This window comes from Lytechinus variegatus, chromosome 18, assembly GCF_018143015.1.
Source record: "Lytechinus variegatus isolate NC3 chromosome 18, Lvar_3.0, whole genome shotgun sequence".
In the NCBI taxonomy this organism is placed as follows: Eukaryota; Metazoa; Echinodermata; class Echinoidea; order Temnopleuroida; family Toxopneustidae; genus Lytechinus; species Lytechinus variegatus.
Genome location: NC_054757.1, coordinates 5,455,418 through 5,473,445, shown reverse-complemented (window position 1 = coordinate 5,473,445; position 18,028 = coordinate 5,455,418). Strand labels below are relative to the sequence as shown.

Here is an 18,028-nt window from a genome sequence, read left to right as displayed (position 1 = left end):
CCTCTTAATTAAAATATATGGGTAACATGGGGTTACACGAGACAGACTCCTCCCCTTACAATACTCTATGCTCCTTTCTTTGTTAATGTTTGCTTTTCCCCTTTTAATCTTTACTTTTTACTACTTAAAAATCATTGGGTGCGGTCGGCTCCAAACCCTCCTCCTTCCGTAGCGCCACCCCACTTCATATCGAGTTTTATCCTCGTATGTTGCATTTGTAAACCTTTTTTTCTTTTCAAAACCTCCCCATCTTCTTATTCTTCTGGAAACAGTACAGGACACTGTCTGGTGCATTGTCGTACCATATTCAATTCAAACGAAAAATTTTCAATGGAAAGTTAACGCGAAAATCTATTTAAGAATCTGAATATAAGGGACGTTGGTTCCCTAAACCCTCCCCCTTCCCTACCCTTAGAACTTTAAGTGCTACGCAGCTGCGTTTAAATTACCTCAACTGTTTTCCAGCCGTATAAAATACGGGTATGGTATAATTATAGTGGTGTCTACGTCTGTCATGTCTGTAGTGTATCCAAACCATGGACCACCTGAAAATGAGAAGGTTGTAGTAAATATACACAAGACATGTAAACGAAATAAATAGATAAATAAATGGGAATAATTCTAATAATCGCACTTAAATAGATCATCATGGATTCGGATACTTCAACGAATTTACAACGTCTGCCCGACATGGTAGCGCTACTACTAGATGATTTCGTGAAGTATGCGGTGTCGGCTTCAGGGCTCGTGGTGTTCGTTGTCGTTTTCTTCGTGTATTGTGTATGTTGTCATCGTCGAGATGGTAGCGAACGCGATGTCAACCCGGTGCCCTATGATTGCCTGTTTATCGGTAAGTCACTCATGATCATGATTTACTTCCAAAATGCTGAGGGAATGTGTTGCATAATCTGTAGTTGGTTATTTATTAGTTATTTGTAAATCACATTTTCGTACGCCACATGCACAGTGTGAGACTAGATACATCTTATATATATCAACCGGTATATTTTAAAGTAGTGAATACTAATCCAATTTTGATGAACGCTCACTTAAAGGTGACTTTAATGAAGCCACAGTCATACCAACGGGAATGACTTCAAACCGCCAAATTTGATGTCGTTCAACAGTGTTGGAAACAACTTTAATATGTCTTAAATCTGAAATCTGTTTCGCCTGTATGATTGTTGCTATTCATCCTTGATCTTCTAACTTCTGTGACATGGCAATCAACAGAGCTGTTCATAGAGTTCATCAAACCCGGTCTGGATGGGTTACAAACATTGCGTACTTTCTTTTGAATTGGGTTTTTCGTATTAAACAAAGTATTATGTGCAATTAAAATTCGTTTGGCAGAACTCTGGCTCTGGCAATCACGTCTTAAAAAAGCAATCTATATAAATGTATTATGTTCCGCGTACTCTGCGATTCCTACCGAGGCCTGTAACGTCATGCTTGTTTCTACTTTCCTCTCATATTTTTAGATACCACAATTCGCCACACGATATCATTGATCACGTGGTACTCCCGTGTACGATTGAGACGTCACAACATGGACAACGAAAATAGGAAGCTTCTCAATGAGATACTAGCTTTGTGTCAGACTAAAGCAGCACAGCGCCCTCAAGATCAGCACCCGATCCTGATCAGTGCATCCGTCAACACCAGTCTTGACCTGTTCTTCCGGGTCCAGAAGTACCCACCGGGGTCAGAGGTCATTGTGACCGCAATTAACACGTCCAGCACCATACAAGTACTACTGCATCATGGACTTCAGGTAATTCCTTTGGATGTTACCAGGGGCCAGCTCTCACCAGACCTTGAGGCCCTGAGGCTTCTCATCAATGAAAGCACGGTGGCTATACTAGTGACGCACCTATTTGGGCGGGTGTGTGACCTGTCGGCCGTCACCGAACTCGCCCACGAGCATGGGGTTCATGTTCTTGAAGACTGTTCCCAGGCTTGCATGGCGCCAGCCTATTCCACGAATCCAGAATCTGATCTCGTATTCTTCAACTTTGGGGTGATCTACCCGTGCACTGCGTTCGGTGGCGGCATCACAAGGATCAAGGATAAATATCTCCTTGAGAAAATGGACAAACTACAGGAAACATATCGCCAAGGATCTGAAGTAGAATATATCCGAAAGGCTTTTAATTGCACCTTAACCGCAAAAGCTCTCCAGTATCCTCGCCTTTTATCTATGTTTTCTTCTTTGGCCAGACTTGCTCTTGTTGATCTCAAAAAGATCGTCAATGATTCCTTAACACCGCCCCCTACGGCTGGTCTGGTGCGTAATATGCGTGAGAGGCCTCCAACTTCGATGACATTTATGCTTTTTCAAAGGTGCAAAATAATTTGTATAGATCCACATCACTTTAATGTTTATTTAGATGTAAATCATTTTAAAGGGGAAGTTCACCCTGAAGAAAACTTTGTTGTAAAAATAGCAGAAAAAATAGTAAAAAATATTGGTGAAGGTTTGAGGAAAATCCGTTAAAGAGTAAGAAAGATATTAGAGTTCAAAGTTTTGGATTTGTGACGTCATAAACGAGCAGCTGCCCCATGTGTTATGTAATATAAAATGCATGAATTTCAAATTTTTTATGGTTCCTGATGACTTAATTTTGTTTTTTATTCATGATCGGGTGTGAAATGATTGGTCTATTGAAATTCAAAAGGTACAGTGAAAACCATTTTCAATTTTCTGAGAAAATGACATTTCATTGATTTTTTACCATTCGCTATGTAGGAATGCTGCTCGCATATGACGTCACAAATCAAATAATTGAAATTCTAATAACTTTTTAATTATTTGATGAATTTTTCTCAAACCTTCGGCAATATTTTTTATTATTTTTTCTGCTATTTTTACAATAAAATTTTTGTCAGGGTGAACTTCCCCTTTAAAAAATGAATGCTTATAATACATACACAGTTTAATCAAAATAATCTATGTATTTATTTTTTCTTTTTTTAATTACAATCTAACAAATTTACCTTCTTTTTTAAATGGCAACAAATAGCCTCTGGCCGCAACCAATCTATAACTTTTCATTTTAGAAGGAGGGAAAAGAAAATCTTCATTACTAAGAAGTTACTCGAAAATTCATTCCCTGTAAACTTGTTCATCAAAACTAAATTTTTATAATGTATACCTTTGATATCGCTGTCCCTTCCTTTGTGTTTTTTTAAACAGATTAAAGTATTTCGACTCGAATGGCGTGGAGAGATCGCAAGATGTCGGGGACTATGTTTCAGATAGGCTTCCGCAGGTAGCAGGTCAGATAGGCAACGACGCCCTCATTAGAGGATACTGGCTTTTCCCAATCCTTGTTGTGAGTACTCTTATCATTTTATCATTTTTGGATTACAGTAATATACAGTGGAGCATTGTGGCCCAGTGGATTAGTCTCCGGCCTTTGAAACAGAGGGTCGTGGGTGCGAATCCCAGCCATGGCGTAATTTCCTTCAGCAAGAAACTGATCCAACATGTGCTGCACTCAACCCAGGTGAGGTAAATGGGTACCGGTAGGAAGTAATTCCTTAAGAAGCTGTGTGCGCTCTGAACGCCTAGCTTAGCCGGGTAATATAGGAGCGCCTTGAGCACCTAACAAGGTAGATATGTGCGCAATATACATACCTTATGTTATTATTAATAGAAAGATATAAGAATATTTCTTTACTATTTTTTTTTTCAAAGCCTAGAAGCATAATGATGTATCTTTCTAAAAATTTCTTCCCCTTTATCTTGTTTGTGAAAGACAGGGGATTTCCATTATGAACCGTACGGAATGTAAGAAAAGCGATTCAGAACTCTTCGTTCCTTTCACTTATACTTCTTTATTGATTATGAATATTAGTTCATTACTTCCTGCAAGCGAATTTGGAATATATCATGCATGGAAATTAATTTTGAGAAAAATGTCCAAAGATAATTTGATAAGATATAGGCCTATAAGATATAGGCGAATTCGTCATTTTTAACTGAACACATTTGTACATAATAATAATAATCGTAATAATAATAATAATAATATAGGGTATTTATATTGCGCACAGATCCACCTTGTTTAAAAGGTGCTCAAGGCGCTCCTATATTACCAGGCTAAGTTAGGCGTTTATAGCGCATTCAGCTTTAAGGAATTATATCCTACTGGTACCCATTTACCTCACCTGGGTTGAGTGCAGCACATGTATAGAAGAGTGTTCATATTCAGTCCTCATTGATATCAACCATTCACATTGGTTCTTTTCTTCTTTTTGACCGATGATTTCTTAGGATGATCCAGATGAAGTCTGTCAGCGTCTCAATCGACTTGGTATCGCAGCCGCAAGAGGCCTTGCCCAGATCGAGCTAATTGTCTCCCCAAGTACCACTCCAGATGCCCCACCAACAAATCTGGTAGGCATCGATGAGACCCGATGGCAACCTACCACGGCATCCTTCATCATGGACCACGTCATCTTCCTTCCCGTCCACCGAGGCGTCCCGAGACACCACCTGGATCAAGTCTGCCTCGCTGTTGAGATCGTCCTCAATAAGCTTGCCATCCTCGCCCGCTACCACGCCAGCGTTGGTTCGAGACAGAAGGAAACGCATCATGGTCCATATGGACCGATCACACCAAGAAGGAACAAGGAATCGTGTCGGAGAAGGATGGTCTCGTCTAATCGAAGCGTAACTTCAAAGACACAGCAGGCCATCGCAGCTAACGCCAATAGAAACGATTTGACATAGCCATGATTCTCAAGTACCGTTCACACTATTACCTTCCGCCATGATCTGATTACGGAAACCAGTCTCTATATAAAAAAAATAATTGACTGAATGTTCCTGGTTAAAGTTCTCGACACGATTTTGTGTGAGGTTCGACTCGACTTACTTTGAATCCTGGTGAGCATTTCATCTACATTGCCGTTTGAGTTATCAGATCTTACCATTTTGCATCATACTAATTGGCTTTGAAGCATATAAATATACAGTATATAGATGTTGACTGTTGCTATGTTGACTGTAGGATGTGTCGGATAAACGTCAATTCATGAACGATCCCCGGAACAAGGACATCACACAATTATTCTGATGTCACGTTAACTTGGAACCAATCAAATACTGCTTGGACCTTCTCAAACAAGAAAGGCCTGTAATACTAATTTCTATTTTATTTTCGTTTACTTTCTCTTCAAAAGTTCCATGTGACTATTACAAAACTCATATAACAATTTCGAAGATATACATGAAACACATTTTAGGGATCGAAAATTAACATACTAAGTGGTATGCGGTATGATTTATATTCAATCTTTGACATCAATTCACAGAATTTCTAGAGGGATGTTGCTTTGAAGAGACAAATATAAAAATAACTAAAGAAGCGAGTTGAAGGCACCACATGGTTACACTGTAAAAACTGTGGTGTTAAAACTGACACCAATTGGTGTTAATAGAGGACCACACCCTGAGGTGTTAAAATAACACCCTAGAGATTGAACAAAACACCAAAGAGTGTAAATGTAACAACCATAGGTGTTGTAATAACACCTATACGTGTAAAACTAACACCACCAATTTAACACCGGTGTAATATAACTGGTGTGGTCCTCTATGTACATCGGTTAACACCACAGTTTTTGCTGTGTACCAATCAGGAAGATTATTGACGTAAAAATGTCAAAGAAAACTCAATGATATGATTAGTTCTCTCTTCCATTTTTAAGAATTCGCCATCTTTTAGAATTTATTTTATGATGTTGACAAAATCTTTGCAACATTAAATTCTATTGATAGTTTTAGTATTTTGTCTCCACGTCCATCAGTGACGCAAATGGCCTTATCATACGTCTCATAATGATAATGCAAAAGCTTTTCGTCATAAAACTCTGAAAGCCTGTCAGAGCCAGTGTAATAAATCATTCATAAATACGAAACAAATATTTAATGATTATATCGTGAATCTATACTTAATATCCTAAGCAGTTCCTATGGCATTGGTTGTAAATCAAAATCGGTTGTGCCCCCGCGTATATTTCATCGAAGAATTACTTTTTCATATGTGAAATATATATTTTCTAATTCGCTTTTCTTATTTATAATACTCGGTATACGAGCGTTAGCAGACCTCGGTAAATTTTATCACCTGAGATAGGAATAAAGACACATCAAGAGAAGATCATTATTAACGAATTATAAACGTGGGTGGATACGTTTCCTTAACTCGATGCATGATTTTTTAGTAATCTGTCAGGCTCTATTTTTTGCGATGAAGTACGCTTATGATGAAGATTAATCAAGATACTGTCAGTGGCGTAGCCTACATTTGGGGGGCTTCCCCCCCAAAAAAAAAAAATAACGGCCACAAAAAAAGGAAGAAAAGGAAAGAAAGAAGTTATATGGTATTATCTTCTGATTATCATGTAAAAATCGATCACAAATTTGGATTTCTATAGTAAAAAAAAATCAAAATTGTTGCTCGTTCACCTTGCTCGCTCGTAACTTTTTGTGAAATTTTGCGTGGTACGCCACATATAGCCCCCTCAAAAATTTTGGCTCATTTCTTCTACTGGATACTGCTAAGATCCATTAGTCTATTTTTTTTTCTTCTATCTTTATAACTGTTTCTCAGTCATGTAAATCACTGTGAAACGGTTTTTAGTTTATAACAGCACAATATGAACAAAGTTAAGTAATCACAGCCTGCTTAACTAAGGGCTATATTTGTCAAGGTCCTTTTTCAGTGGCATAATGAGCCAAAAATGTTAAAGGGGCCAGATATGGCGTATTCAGCAAATATTGTTATTGTTAAAGAAAATAATAATTAAATAAAACAAATTTAGCGTGCAAAAATTTTGTTATTTCTAATTACAAAATTCAATTGTGTGAAAGATTTTGACATAATGATTATTTAGAAAATAATATCATATTTCACCCTTCTCTCTTTCCTTTTTCCCTTTCTCCTTTTTTTAGTCGTGATTTTTTTTTTTTTGGGGGGGGGGTCAATTCGTGTATTATTTACAAATAATACACGAATATTTGAGTAATATTCTCAAGTAAGCTATTTTTATTTTCTGATTCCTATATGTATGTACAACCAACTGACTTTGAAACAGAGGGTCGTGGCTTTAAATCCCGGCCGTGGCGTAATTTCCTTCGGCAAGAAATTTATCGACATTGTGCTGCACTCGACCCAGGTGAGGTGCATGGGTACCCGGTAGGATTTATTCCTTGAACGCTTTAGCGCCTATTAATATGGCGGCTTAGCTACAGCCGGGGTAATTGTGATATCAAGTATCAAAGCGCATGCAGTTGAGTATATGCACATAGTAAGCGCGCTATATAAATGGACATAATAATATTATTATTATCATTTTATATATATATAGTATATGTGGAAAATCTGAAGTGGTTTTGTATTACAATGCTATTGTAAAACAATCGGAGAAATAACTACCAAGTTAATTCCATATTACTACATTGAGGTAGGTGCACATTCAGTGACATTCTAAATTGTAGACCTATATTCCCTTAATTGGTCAAACTCCTACGGAATTTAAAAAAAAATGACTTCATAGTGTTTGAACTGTATTAAACTCCGAACAATTTAAAAGATCCCGTCTGAAACTCTTGTTGAGGAGACCATATACAATTGGATTAATGATGTGGTTGATTGACAACAGGTCCCGAATGAATGGAATAAGAATATCTATTATACTTGAGATGGCTTCCTGAAGAAACGTGTCGGCAAGAGCCTCTGGGGTCCACGTTAGAAAGTAAATCCCCGTCACTTCTAGCATCATCTTAGTGGTCCTATCCAGTGGCATCTTCTTGTGTGAAACGATACCAAATGCCACTGATTTATTCAAGGTACCATAGTGAGCCACACGAGATGTTGTTGAAAGGGTGCTGTGGGTTGGCATATTACTGGTAGCGTTGTCCAACCATGTATGTCTGGGCACAGCCACTGGGTCTGCTCGTCCCTCGTTTATTGCATTTTCGTGATTCGTTGACTGTATGTACCCTGATACAGATGACACGACTATGATTCTGCACATCTAGACCTTCTACAGTTGACATCATCCTCAGTCATGTCGACAGAAGGAGATGATTCTATTGCATTGACTGGCATCGTAGGATACCCTGACTGTGGTCCGTGAGCAGGTGAGTAGCATGCAAGTTGGCACGCATCCTTGTGTGGTTCTACATGCTCCTGTAGATCATGCTGTAGATCACCCCATAAGCGGCGAACGCTATAATGAACGAAACTAAATACATTGTACCTGTTATAATCCCCTGAAATTGACCCTCGGGACTCTGCCAACAAATCACCTCTCCATCGTGTCATTTGTGTTGCAAAGATACAAACATGAAAAGCCAGGCATTTGCGGAGAAACGAACCACTGTACAAGCAGCAATGGTAACTTTCGCTTGCAATTGTCGGTTTGTCTTTGACCCGGTAGAATGACAAACTTTCATATAGCGATTTACCGCGATGACGACCATCAACAAGAGAGATACAAATACCATCATACATTGCCAAAGACAAAAGCCTTCAGAAGATGATGCTGGTGTATCGACCCTGTGAGAGCTTGTGGTAAATCATGCAAATGACAAGGTCTGTAACAGCCATGGAGATGATATAGTAACAGGTTCTTCCTCCTGCCTTCCGTTTCCTGTAGACCATGATGATGCAAAGGTTTCTAGGAATACCAGCGACGAAGAGAATGATGCAATCAACTACTTCTAGCCAAATACAGCATCCATATTTGAAAGGATAGAACTCTTAACGTATTTGAAAAAAATGACTATTCTGATTGGTAATCAATATTTAAAGTGATTGGTTAACATTGGTTTGACTTTTAAAAAATCAGAGCTAGAAGGTCACACTTGTCACCTTTGTCTTTAAAATGTTACAAAAATGAAGCCCTGAAAAAATTGCGTTCGAAAATCATTTTTTAGTACTTCAAAAATTGAAATATAAATTGACCGGAAACACCATCTTAATTTCATCCCATACAGTTATGTGTACAATTTAGGCGTCTATAAGACGCCTATTTACAAAATCGGGGTTTGCCTTGTAGTTTTAGCTTTTCTTTCTCAATAATGGTTGTTTTCAGGGTTTATTAGTTCTAATACATGCACTTGTACACATGTTTCATCTTGGTTTGATAATTTTTTAATCGGCTGCTCACAAAGTTAAACAATACTTTTAAGTGAGACTTAATTTTATTCCACCTCCGACCTGTTTGTCTCAGACAAGACACAACGAGTTATGTCTGTAGGAGGAATTAAAAAGCTTTAACTGCTTTTCAAACACGTCAAAATGTCAATTTTATATCGGTGGTGGCTGTGAAATATGGCATATCCAGAAAATTGGACTGGTAGCTGAGGTGCATAGGTTGGATGGGGATTCTTTCATTTTTTCTTCTTTAAAATATGTGCAGTGTTGCATTGTGGTGATATAGAGGGGCGTTGATGTTCCCAAAGCATTTTTTAATCAATAATTTTTAATATATTTTGTGATCTCTGAATCATTTTCACTGGATTTCACGCTCGCAGATCTAGTTTATTTGTGCTATCATTTTCCAGAGGGTTTTCTTTTCTGGCGATGCAGTCGGGGCGTTTACAAGCTCTTGAGCTAAGCTGCCCGATTTATATCTGAACATGTCATGCAGTTCAGACGTTCATTGATAGGCCTATGTCAGTTTTTTTTCTACATTGTATTTTATATCCTTTCGATTAATTTGTGTTATAGTTTACAGTACTTTATTCTTTTGAGAATTATTTCTCTCAATATGCTTCTTAATATATTATGAATTTGATTTCCGAAATAAATTGGGAGTGGGTCCACCTATCCCCTTCCATATCCGCCCGTTGTTCAGCATTTTCGTACATCACTATATTTCCCACACTTTTTTTGTGAATTCGTTTGGTTGCCAGCCTATGGTCAATGAACATAAGACCAATTATATGAATTTTCCTAATCATTACAATCCAGCTTCTAACTATAATCCATGTACACGGACGAGTTATCAAAAGCGTTTTCTTTATGAATGCCCGATGCAGCTACGAAATCAAGTGAATAAAGGAGCTTAAACTTGGCAATATCGATGTATCAAAGCTTTTCATATTGTATAATTACCGCACACGCACCTTAGATATTTGTATGACTTTACATTAAATATACATTTTCCTTGGGATCACTTTATTATGAAAAGCATTTTTGATGCTTCAATTAACAAGATGGAGGACATTTTGAGAACCTGGATGGACAGATATCCATAAAAGATTGAGGAAGAAAACAAAACGGGAGAATTTAGGGAATTAGAGAAAATAAATATGGATGTGAGTATGGGGGCGGGGTGGATGTGTATTAACATTCATTCATCTAGATTTTTTAAAGATATTTCTTTTGTGTAATATTTTCTTTACATAATAATCATGTATCACCCTAGTCTCATGTATGTGATTTTGATTGATGTGATCACGCATGAAACAAAAAAATAAAATAAATACATAATCTTTCACACTGGAACCAATTGAATTATGAACCATCATTTCATAAATAACAAAAAAAAGGTAACTGTATTGGTAGTCATGATTCATGCATTGTACAGATAGTCGTAAGAGCAACAGACCAAAAAGTTTATGTAATGGCCCGACTAGCAATTTAGAAACTCAGACAATACTCAAACAAATGGGAAACAACAAAAACATTCTTGTGCATTTATTTCAGAATTGTTTTTAGATGGTTTTCATACACATTTACGTATACATGTAAGAAAACATTGATATTCATAACTGACATCGTTTACAAAGCACTCACTGACATGGCAAAATTGTCAAATATCTACTAAATCAAACGAAACATGCATGGAAAACTGATAAGATTCTCTGAGGTTACTTCATTTTGTCGAATTGTTTTCTGTATATGTTTATAAATTGAACATTGATTTAATGAGAACTGACATAAATAACATGTCAACCCTACCATAGCTCAAAGATTTCAAAAACTTACGAAATATAATAAAACAGAGTCTGTTATAAGAGTCAATATATAACAAAAAAGTAGTATTATAAGATGTGCAAAAAGGTTAACAAAATAGTGTATTTAGTTTGTCATCATCAAAATAAGCATTGTTTGGTTAAAGAAATAATAAGTACAAGGATAATGACGGTAATTACAAAAAAATAACAACAATTATCATGATAACACAACAATAAAAATGAACATTGTACGAACAATTTAATTTGATACACCGAATACGTGGAATATGTACATAATAATGATACGTTACAAATGACATTCATGATTTACAAGGGATAAAGATCAGACTTACATGTAGGTCTGTTGGCATTAACATGATTTTACAATTCCACGAAGTGAGTAAATAATTCCCAACGGTGAATTAACACCAAAATATTACTTAGGAACAGTTCAAAGAAGCCCGAGTCGGAATCCGAGGGTACTAAATGAAAATGTATAGCCCCGAGATTTGATAGACCACATTTGTGTACCCCCCCCCCCCCCCGATGGCGTTGTGACTTACACGTCATGCTTTGAATGGTCATCACACCGGCCATCGGTCAAAATTAGTATTTGGCAAAATAAATGCCCACGGCAATATCTTAACACAACCAGTCGAGTTCATTTAGGTACGAGTTACCGTGGTCGAGTGGTCTTAGTCGCCTGATTACACATTTGTAAATCCCGGGTTCGAAACTCGGCCATGAAACGCACGCGTACCCTTGAAGAAGGCATTTTATTTACACCCCTCTTTTTTGACGGTGAATTTAAAAGTTGCATTAATCCGAATGATGCGCACTAACCCCCACTCATAGCAGGGAAATATATCCTGATGATTAAGATGTAAACTTAATAATTTTGTTTGCATTCTGAGTTGATTGTTATGCTGTGATCAGCTCAGGTTAAGCGAGAGGGTACCTGCACTGTTAAAAATAAACCTGTAAAAAACAATAATCATTACTGGCAGCTGGGACTCACAAACAGTATGGACTGTTAAATTACGATGGGCTGTAAAAATGCAAAAATACTGGATAACTGTAAGAAAAAGAAGAAGACCATTTTTTACATTCATTTAACATGAAAATCGCAGTTAATTTATAAATAAGAATGTTATTTACACGACAGATGCACTGCAATCACCGTAAAAATACGATAGTTCGTTGGTATTTTTATATTGGATTATTATATCTTACTTTGTAATTTGTAATTATACGTCGCATGTATTACGTTATGTCGCATGTATTACGTTATTATACGTCACATGTGGAGCGTTGTGGCCCAGTGGATTAGTCTTCGGACTTTGAAACAAAGGGTCGTGGGTTCGAATCCCAGCCATGGCGTAATTTCCTTCAGCAAGAAACTGATCCACAATATGCTGCACTCAACCCAGGTGAGGTAAATGGGTACCGGTAGGACGTAATTCCTTAAGAAGCTGTGTGCGCTATGAACGCCTAGCTTAGCCGGGTAATATAGGAGCGCCTTGAGCACCTAACAAGGTGGATATGTGCGCAATATAAATATCCTATATTATTATTATTATATCACTGCGTAAATGCGTTTGATTTGTTACATGTACATCATTGTGTCGTCTGTTTTTTAAAGGTAAACATCATGTAAATTTACGACTTTTCTTTGTAAAATTACGAGTATGTTTAACAGTGCGGCAGAATTGATTCGAATGCATGCACAACCTGACTACAAAGATCTGGAGATTGGAATTGACATCGGCACCTACATTGACAGAGTAACATACTATTTACATGTATCACTGACAGTATATAGCACATCGAAACCAAAGACCTGCTTAGCCAAATTGATTTTATATGAAAAAATACATCTTTTCGGCTGTAATTAGTTGTCTTTATCTACCTCTTTAGCACTCTCAAAACATCCTCTCTAAACTTCTTGTTGATAAGTCCATATATAACTGGATTGATGATTTGATTTACTGCAAACAGATCCCGCAAGAGAGCTATGATGAGTTCCACAAAAACGTTGTTCAATTCTGTAGAAATCAATCGCTCGAAGAGGGTCACAATAATAATCTCTGGAACCCACGTAAGGAAGTAAATCACCGTCACGGCTAGCATCATCTTCGTCGTTTTATCAAGAGGTGCTCTTTTAGATTTCACTTTATCGGTCTTCCCTTTTCTATCTCCTTCACCACGTTCATTCTGAGCAGTGGATGCAATATTTTGTTGCGAGAGGGCGTTGTTGTTTGATACACTGTTGACAGCATGTTCCTTCCAAGCTTGTCTGTCGGGGTGCAGGGTAGCAGATTTGTCAAGATGAATGGAGCCCGAGACAGAAGGAACTGTAGACGCTCCATCGTTTGAGATTCCGTGGCTGATGTGGTCCTCTGCAGTGTTGGTTACAGAAGGAGCGACACGGGACCCACTGGGCTGAGGTCTCATCGTTGAACCCGCTCCACCTGGCTGCAAACCCGGAGCTCCAAACATGCGTGCCCGAACTTTAGAGTGGCCTTTGACGTTCCTATAAATCAGTCCATAACAACCAAACGCTATCGCGAACGCTATCAGATAAATGGTACTCGTAGTAATGTCTTGAAAGTCACCTTGAGCGCTCTGCGCGCAGATGACACCGTCGTCCTGCTTCTTCAAGGTTAGGAAGAGTAGAAATGGCGTATTAAATCCGAAGCAAAAAATTGTGCAGATAGTCACGGTAAGCTTTGCTCGTCGGGGACTGGTTTTGATTCTGATTGAATGGCAAATCTTGAAGTAACGATCGATTCCTATCAAGACCATCAGCAAAAGAGATAGGAACACGAGAGAGACATAAGCGAAAACGAAAAGCTTGCAGAAAATGATGTTTGCGTATGTCTCAATGCTGTTGTAGATGATAGCGGGGCTGAGCAAGCAAACTCCTAGATCTACCACAGCGATTGCCATGATGTATATTCGGGTGCTTCCACCTGTCTTTCGTTTCCTGTACACCAGCAAGATGGAGATATTACCTGGGATTCCCAGGAAAAAGATAACAGTTCGAGTGATTATCTGCATCCAAACTCCGGCATCCATTTTGAACAAAGTTCCAGGAGGGCTAAAATCAGGATGCAAGATATTATATTATGCGAAGTTCCAGCAAATGCTGACGTTCTTACGTCTATAGAGTCCAGTTTTACAAGATATGTTTAGTTTGTTTTTTTAGTTCGATATTTCTGTATAAGTTATTTCGCGAGATCAGACGTTTGTATCCGCCCTTTCACACGGTAAAAAAAAATAATCGTAAATTGGAATGATGATTCCCGTGAAAAATAAGGCTAAGGACGAATATTTAGCTCGTGTGAAACCAAACTACAACATGATTAGAATCATGAACGCTATTCACAGTCACGATTTCAACGGCAATCATCATTACAATGATGATTCAAGATTCACGCGTGAAAAGGCCCTATGTCTCTTGTCTCTATAGTCTCATATCTTAATGAAAACTATCAGCAGCTGGACAGCTTAAAGCATCTGCATCAGACTATATAGTCCTGCTGGGTGCAGACTGTATCAATATCCACATCTCCTTTGAATATAAATGTAAATCTTTTCACCAAACTTTGACTGGTTTTCTATTACTTAAGGCCTCAACTTTCCTTCAGGTTTGAAGATTCTTACAGATAATCCATGGTTGTCTGTAGGCGTTGTCTATTTTCACCAGATGCAAAAAGAAATGTTTTTTTGCTGACGTTAATGTCCTTTCATCGTTTTCTGTTCTTTTAAAGACATCCCAGTAATCTCCCAGCGGAAAAATATTCTTTTTAATGCTTATTCTAGATATTACCGGTGCTTAAGTAATACTTAATCATGTCGGCTTTAACAACCTTGAGAATTACTGTAACTTGATATCGAATAATTTATAAATGTAACCCGAAAGGCTTGGTCTAGTCGCAATATCCGATGCTTATCCTCTTAGCGCAAACTCTATTATAATGATAAAATAGCGAAAGCAAGTTGACATCATTGCAAAAGGATGGGAATAAGCACGAACATGAATAGTTAATTCCAGGGTGTTTTATTATACACTGAAATACCCTGGATGTAATCACCAATCTATACCGTAGAAGTTGCTAATTTTATTCCTTTGTGTACTTTATGATTGCGAGTTTTCATTGTAACTTCTTGAGAATGAATTTACTTCCAATAGTTCAAAATTCAGACATGACAGTTCACAAAAGCATTCAAACAGGACCCCGGGATTGAGGCAAGAATTATGTTCCATGTAGGAGACAAGTCAGATGTGATCAGGTATATGACGTCTTGCAAACAGATCCATAGTTGAAACTTTACGGGTGCTACAGGATAAAAAGGGGAAGCACATTTTACCAGTTGATTTTTTTTTTTTTGGGGGGGGCTAGCGCATCTTCAGCCCCCCCAGATCCGCGCCTGGATAAGAAAGAACAAATCAAACTCCAAATGCGTAAGGTCTAAATTTTAACTGTTACGAGATACGAGATTTAAAAGTAGTCATAAATTGAGTTTAGTTTAGAGTTATTGAACGTCTTTGCCAGACGGTAGCCATGTTGAACCACAGACCTATATACGCGCTACACCACAAGAGCTTTTTGGATCTGCCATTCTCAGTACGTGTGCAGGAATTGCGTTAGAGTTTGTTCATAAGGAAGACTGGTTGTTGATTAATTGCCACAATCAATTGTTTATTTAGTATAAGAAACACAAGCCAAGTAGCTAGTGGATCTGATATCTTCCTCCTACTCCCCCAATTATTTTTGGCAGGCAAAAACTCGGTTTCCTTGCATTTAATCGCACTAATATTTAATTGTCAATGTACCCCCCGTCAAATGATTCCGTTTTGGTGTTTTTCAGGCATTTCTTCATTCATTATTCGGTTTGTAGGATATAATATGTAAGCGCCACATTAAGCAGTAAGGCACTTGGTCTCCTTTAAAGAACATGTATTATAAATATTATATATCCTTTTATATGAATATTTCATATTTCAAAACCCCGCACTAGACACCATTACATCGACACACCAAAATTCTTCCCCTCTTCTTGACTATTCAAGCCCTGATGAAGACAAGTAAAAGGTCGAAAGGTTTTGCATTTTAAGGAATGTGAACCAATTGCTTGTATATATATATATACAGTGCGTATAAAAAAAACGGGACAGTTTTGAAAAGTCTATAAAAAATTTGTTTCAAATTATTATATCTATATTTTGATGTTAATAGATGCTCTAAGATCTTATCTTTGAAATGCCATTAAAAAAAATAAATTTTGTTCATGCTTGAGCGAACACGGGACGTTTTTGTCGGGGGTTCAAAAAGAGGCTTGCGCCAAAATGGCAGAAATGAGAAATTTGATGATTAGACTTTTGGCTAATCAGCAGACTTCCTCTTAATGTTTTCATTATCTTTGCCATAATTTTCAAATTATGCTGTCAAATTTTATTTACAAATGTATTTATTTACCTGAATTGTATTGTTTTTCATTTAAACTTCTTTTACCTTTGACTTTTCCTTCATAAGTAAGAAAAGAAGAGACTTTTTGCCAACCCAAGTAAGAAGATTTGCATTATTAATTGGGAGAATTTGTAATTATTCAAATCCTTTTATTATGTGAAACAAATTATGTAATGGTACCTTTAATAATTATTAGGTGAAACAAATTATGCTATGGAACCTATAAAAGACATGAATCCTATTTTCAAGAGGTTATTGAATCCTTCACCAAGTTTAATTATGTGCTTGACAGGACAAACAGGAAAGGATTCATGTCTTTCAATGGCAATGGTGTATTGAGTCAATTTTGAAGGAGCAAGATATGGCAGATCGGATAAAATGTATTCAAAAGTTGTGAAGCGAGCAAGCAAAAATTTCCACTTTTTTATCAAAATATCCAATCTTGTGATTTTGACATAATATTCAGAAAATGATATCATATTTCACTTTCTATGTTTTCTGTTATTTTCCTTTCCACTTTTTTTTCCTTGCTCATAACTTTTTGTTTGGGGGGAGCACCCCGAGTCCCCACCCTCAGTATGCCACTGTTCATAGGCACCATAACTTTTGAAGCACACAATGAAAGGATTTGAAAAAAAAAACACGCTCTCCCATACTTTTGTTTGAAAAAATGTTCTTGCCTAAAAAAGAAATATTCAAAGCTAAAGGAACAACAGAACTATTCAAGCAAATAAGTAGATTTGGAAATGAATTTTGACCGCATAATTTGAAAATTATGGCAAAGATAGTGAAAAGGTTAAGAGGAAGTCTGCTGATTAGCAAGAAGTCCGACCATCATATTTATCATTTTATGCCATTTTGGCGCAAGCCTCCTTTTTTACCCCAGACAAAAACATTCCGTGTTCGCTCAAGCATGAACGAAACTAAATTATTTTAATGGTATCTGAAGGATAAGAATCCAAAGCATGTATTTACACCAAAATATAGAGATTATGATATTAGACAAAAATTCTATAGACTTTTCAAATCTGTCCCGTTTTTTTTTATACGCACTGTATATATATATATATATATATTCAGCATATTTTGTTACCATTAGAGGATCACACACATAAATCAGTCCGAACAGAAAAAAAATCATGTTTGATTTCCTTTGGTTATACATGTATAAAGGGTTATAGAATAGGCGTAAAAATTCAAATTTGAATGATACGCACGTTTAAATCCAAAAACAACATCATACATTTCTAGATATTATACATACATGAAACAAAAGAAGACCCGAGGGTGTATTGCCAAAAAATATTTGCATGAACCTGTCTTGATATAGAAATTACTTTCTTTTTTTTTTGGAAAGTGGAAACTTAGTCAACTTATGCGAAGCCCTATTCGGATGGTACTACAAGTCAAGTTTTTAATGACCATAGATCTCGATAATCTTTTGAAAAATCTTTTATTTTTTATCATTATTCAAACCAACTTTTGACGATACCATGGGAAAAAAGTGGGTCATGGGAATGATTAAAGTAGGCAACATGTTTACCTAAAGCACTGTGATACAACTTAAAGAGAA

At 37.0% G+C, this 18,028-nt stretch overlaps 2 protein-coding genes across 2 annotated transcripts; one reads left to right on the top strand and one right to left on the bottom strand.

Annotated features, from left to right (window-relative positions):
* The first annotated feature begins 422 nt into the window (after positions 1-422).
* On the top strand, positions 423-5,471 carry LOC121431834. Its single transcript, XM_041629591.1, has 4 exons — positions 423-850; positions 1,482-2,343; positions 3,197-3,335; positions 4,280-5,471. Exons 1-4 carry the CDS (start codon positions 649-651, stop codon positions 4,736-4,738), a joined length of 1,662 nt encoding a protein of 553 aa, XP_041485525.1. The 5' UTR covers positions 423-648; the 3' UTR covers positions 4,739-5,471.
* A 7,415-nt stretch (positions 5,472-12,886) lies between these two features.
* On the bottom strand, positions 12,887-14,059 carry LOC121432150 (muscarinic acetylcholine receptor M1-like). Its single transcript, XM_041630006.1, has one exon. The coding sequence runs from the start codon at positions 14,057-14,059 to the stop codon at positions 12,887-12,889; it is 1,173 nt and encodes a 390-aa protein (XP_041485940.1).
* Between the last annotated feature and the right edge of the window lie 3,969 nt (positions 14,060-18,028).

Coding starts and splice junctions, on each gene's coding strand:
- LOC121431834 (XM_041629591.1), top strand. CDS start 649: ATGGATTCGGATACTTCAACGAATTTACAACGTCTGCCCGACATGGTA. Junction 851..1,481: donor CTATGATTGCCTGTTTATCG/GTAAGTCACTCA, acceptor TCATATTTTTAG/ATACCACAATTCGCCACACG. Junction 3,336..4,279: donor GGCTTTTCCCAATCCTTGTT/GTGAGTACTCTT, acceptor ATGATTTCTTAG/GATGATCCAGATGAAGTCTG.
- LOC121432150 (XM_041630006.1), bottom strand. CDS start 14,059: ATGGATGCCGGAGTTTGGATGCAGATAATCACTCGAACTGTTATCTTT.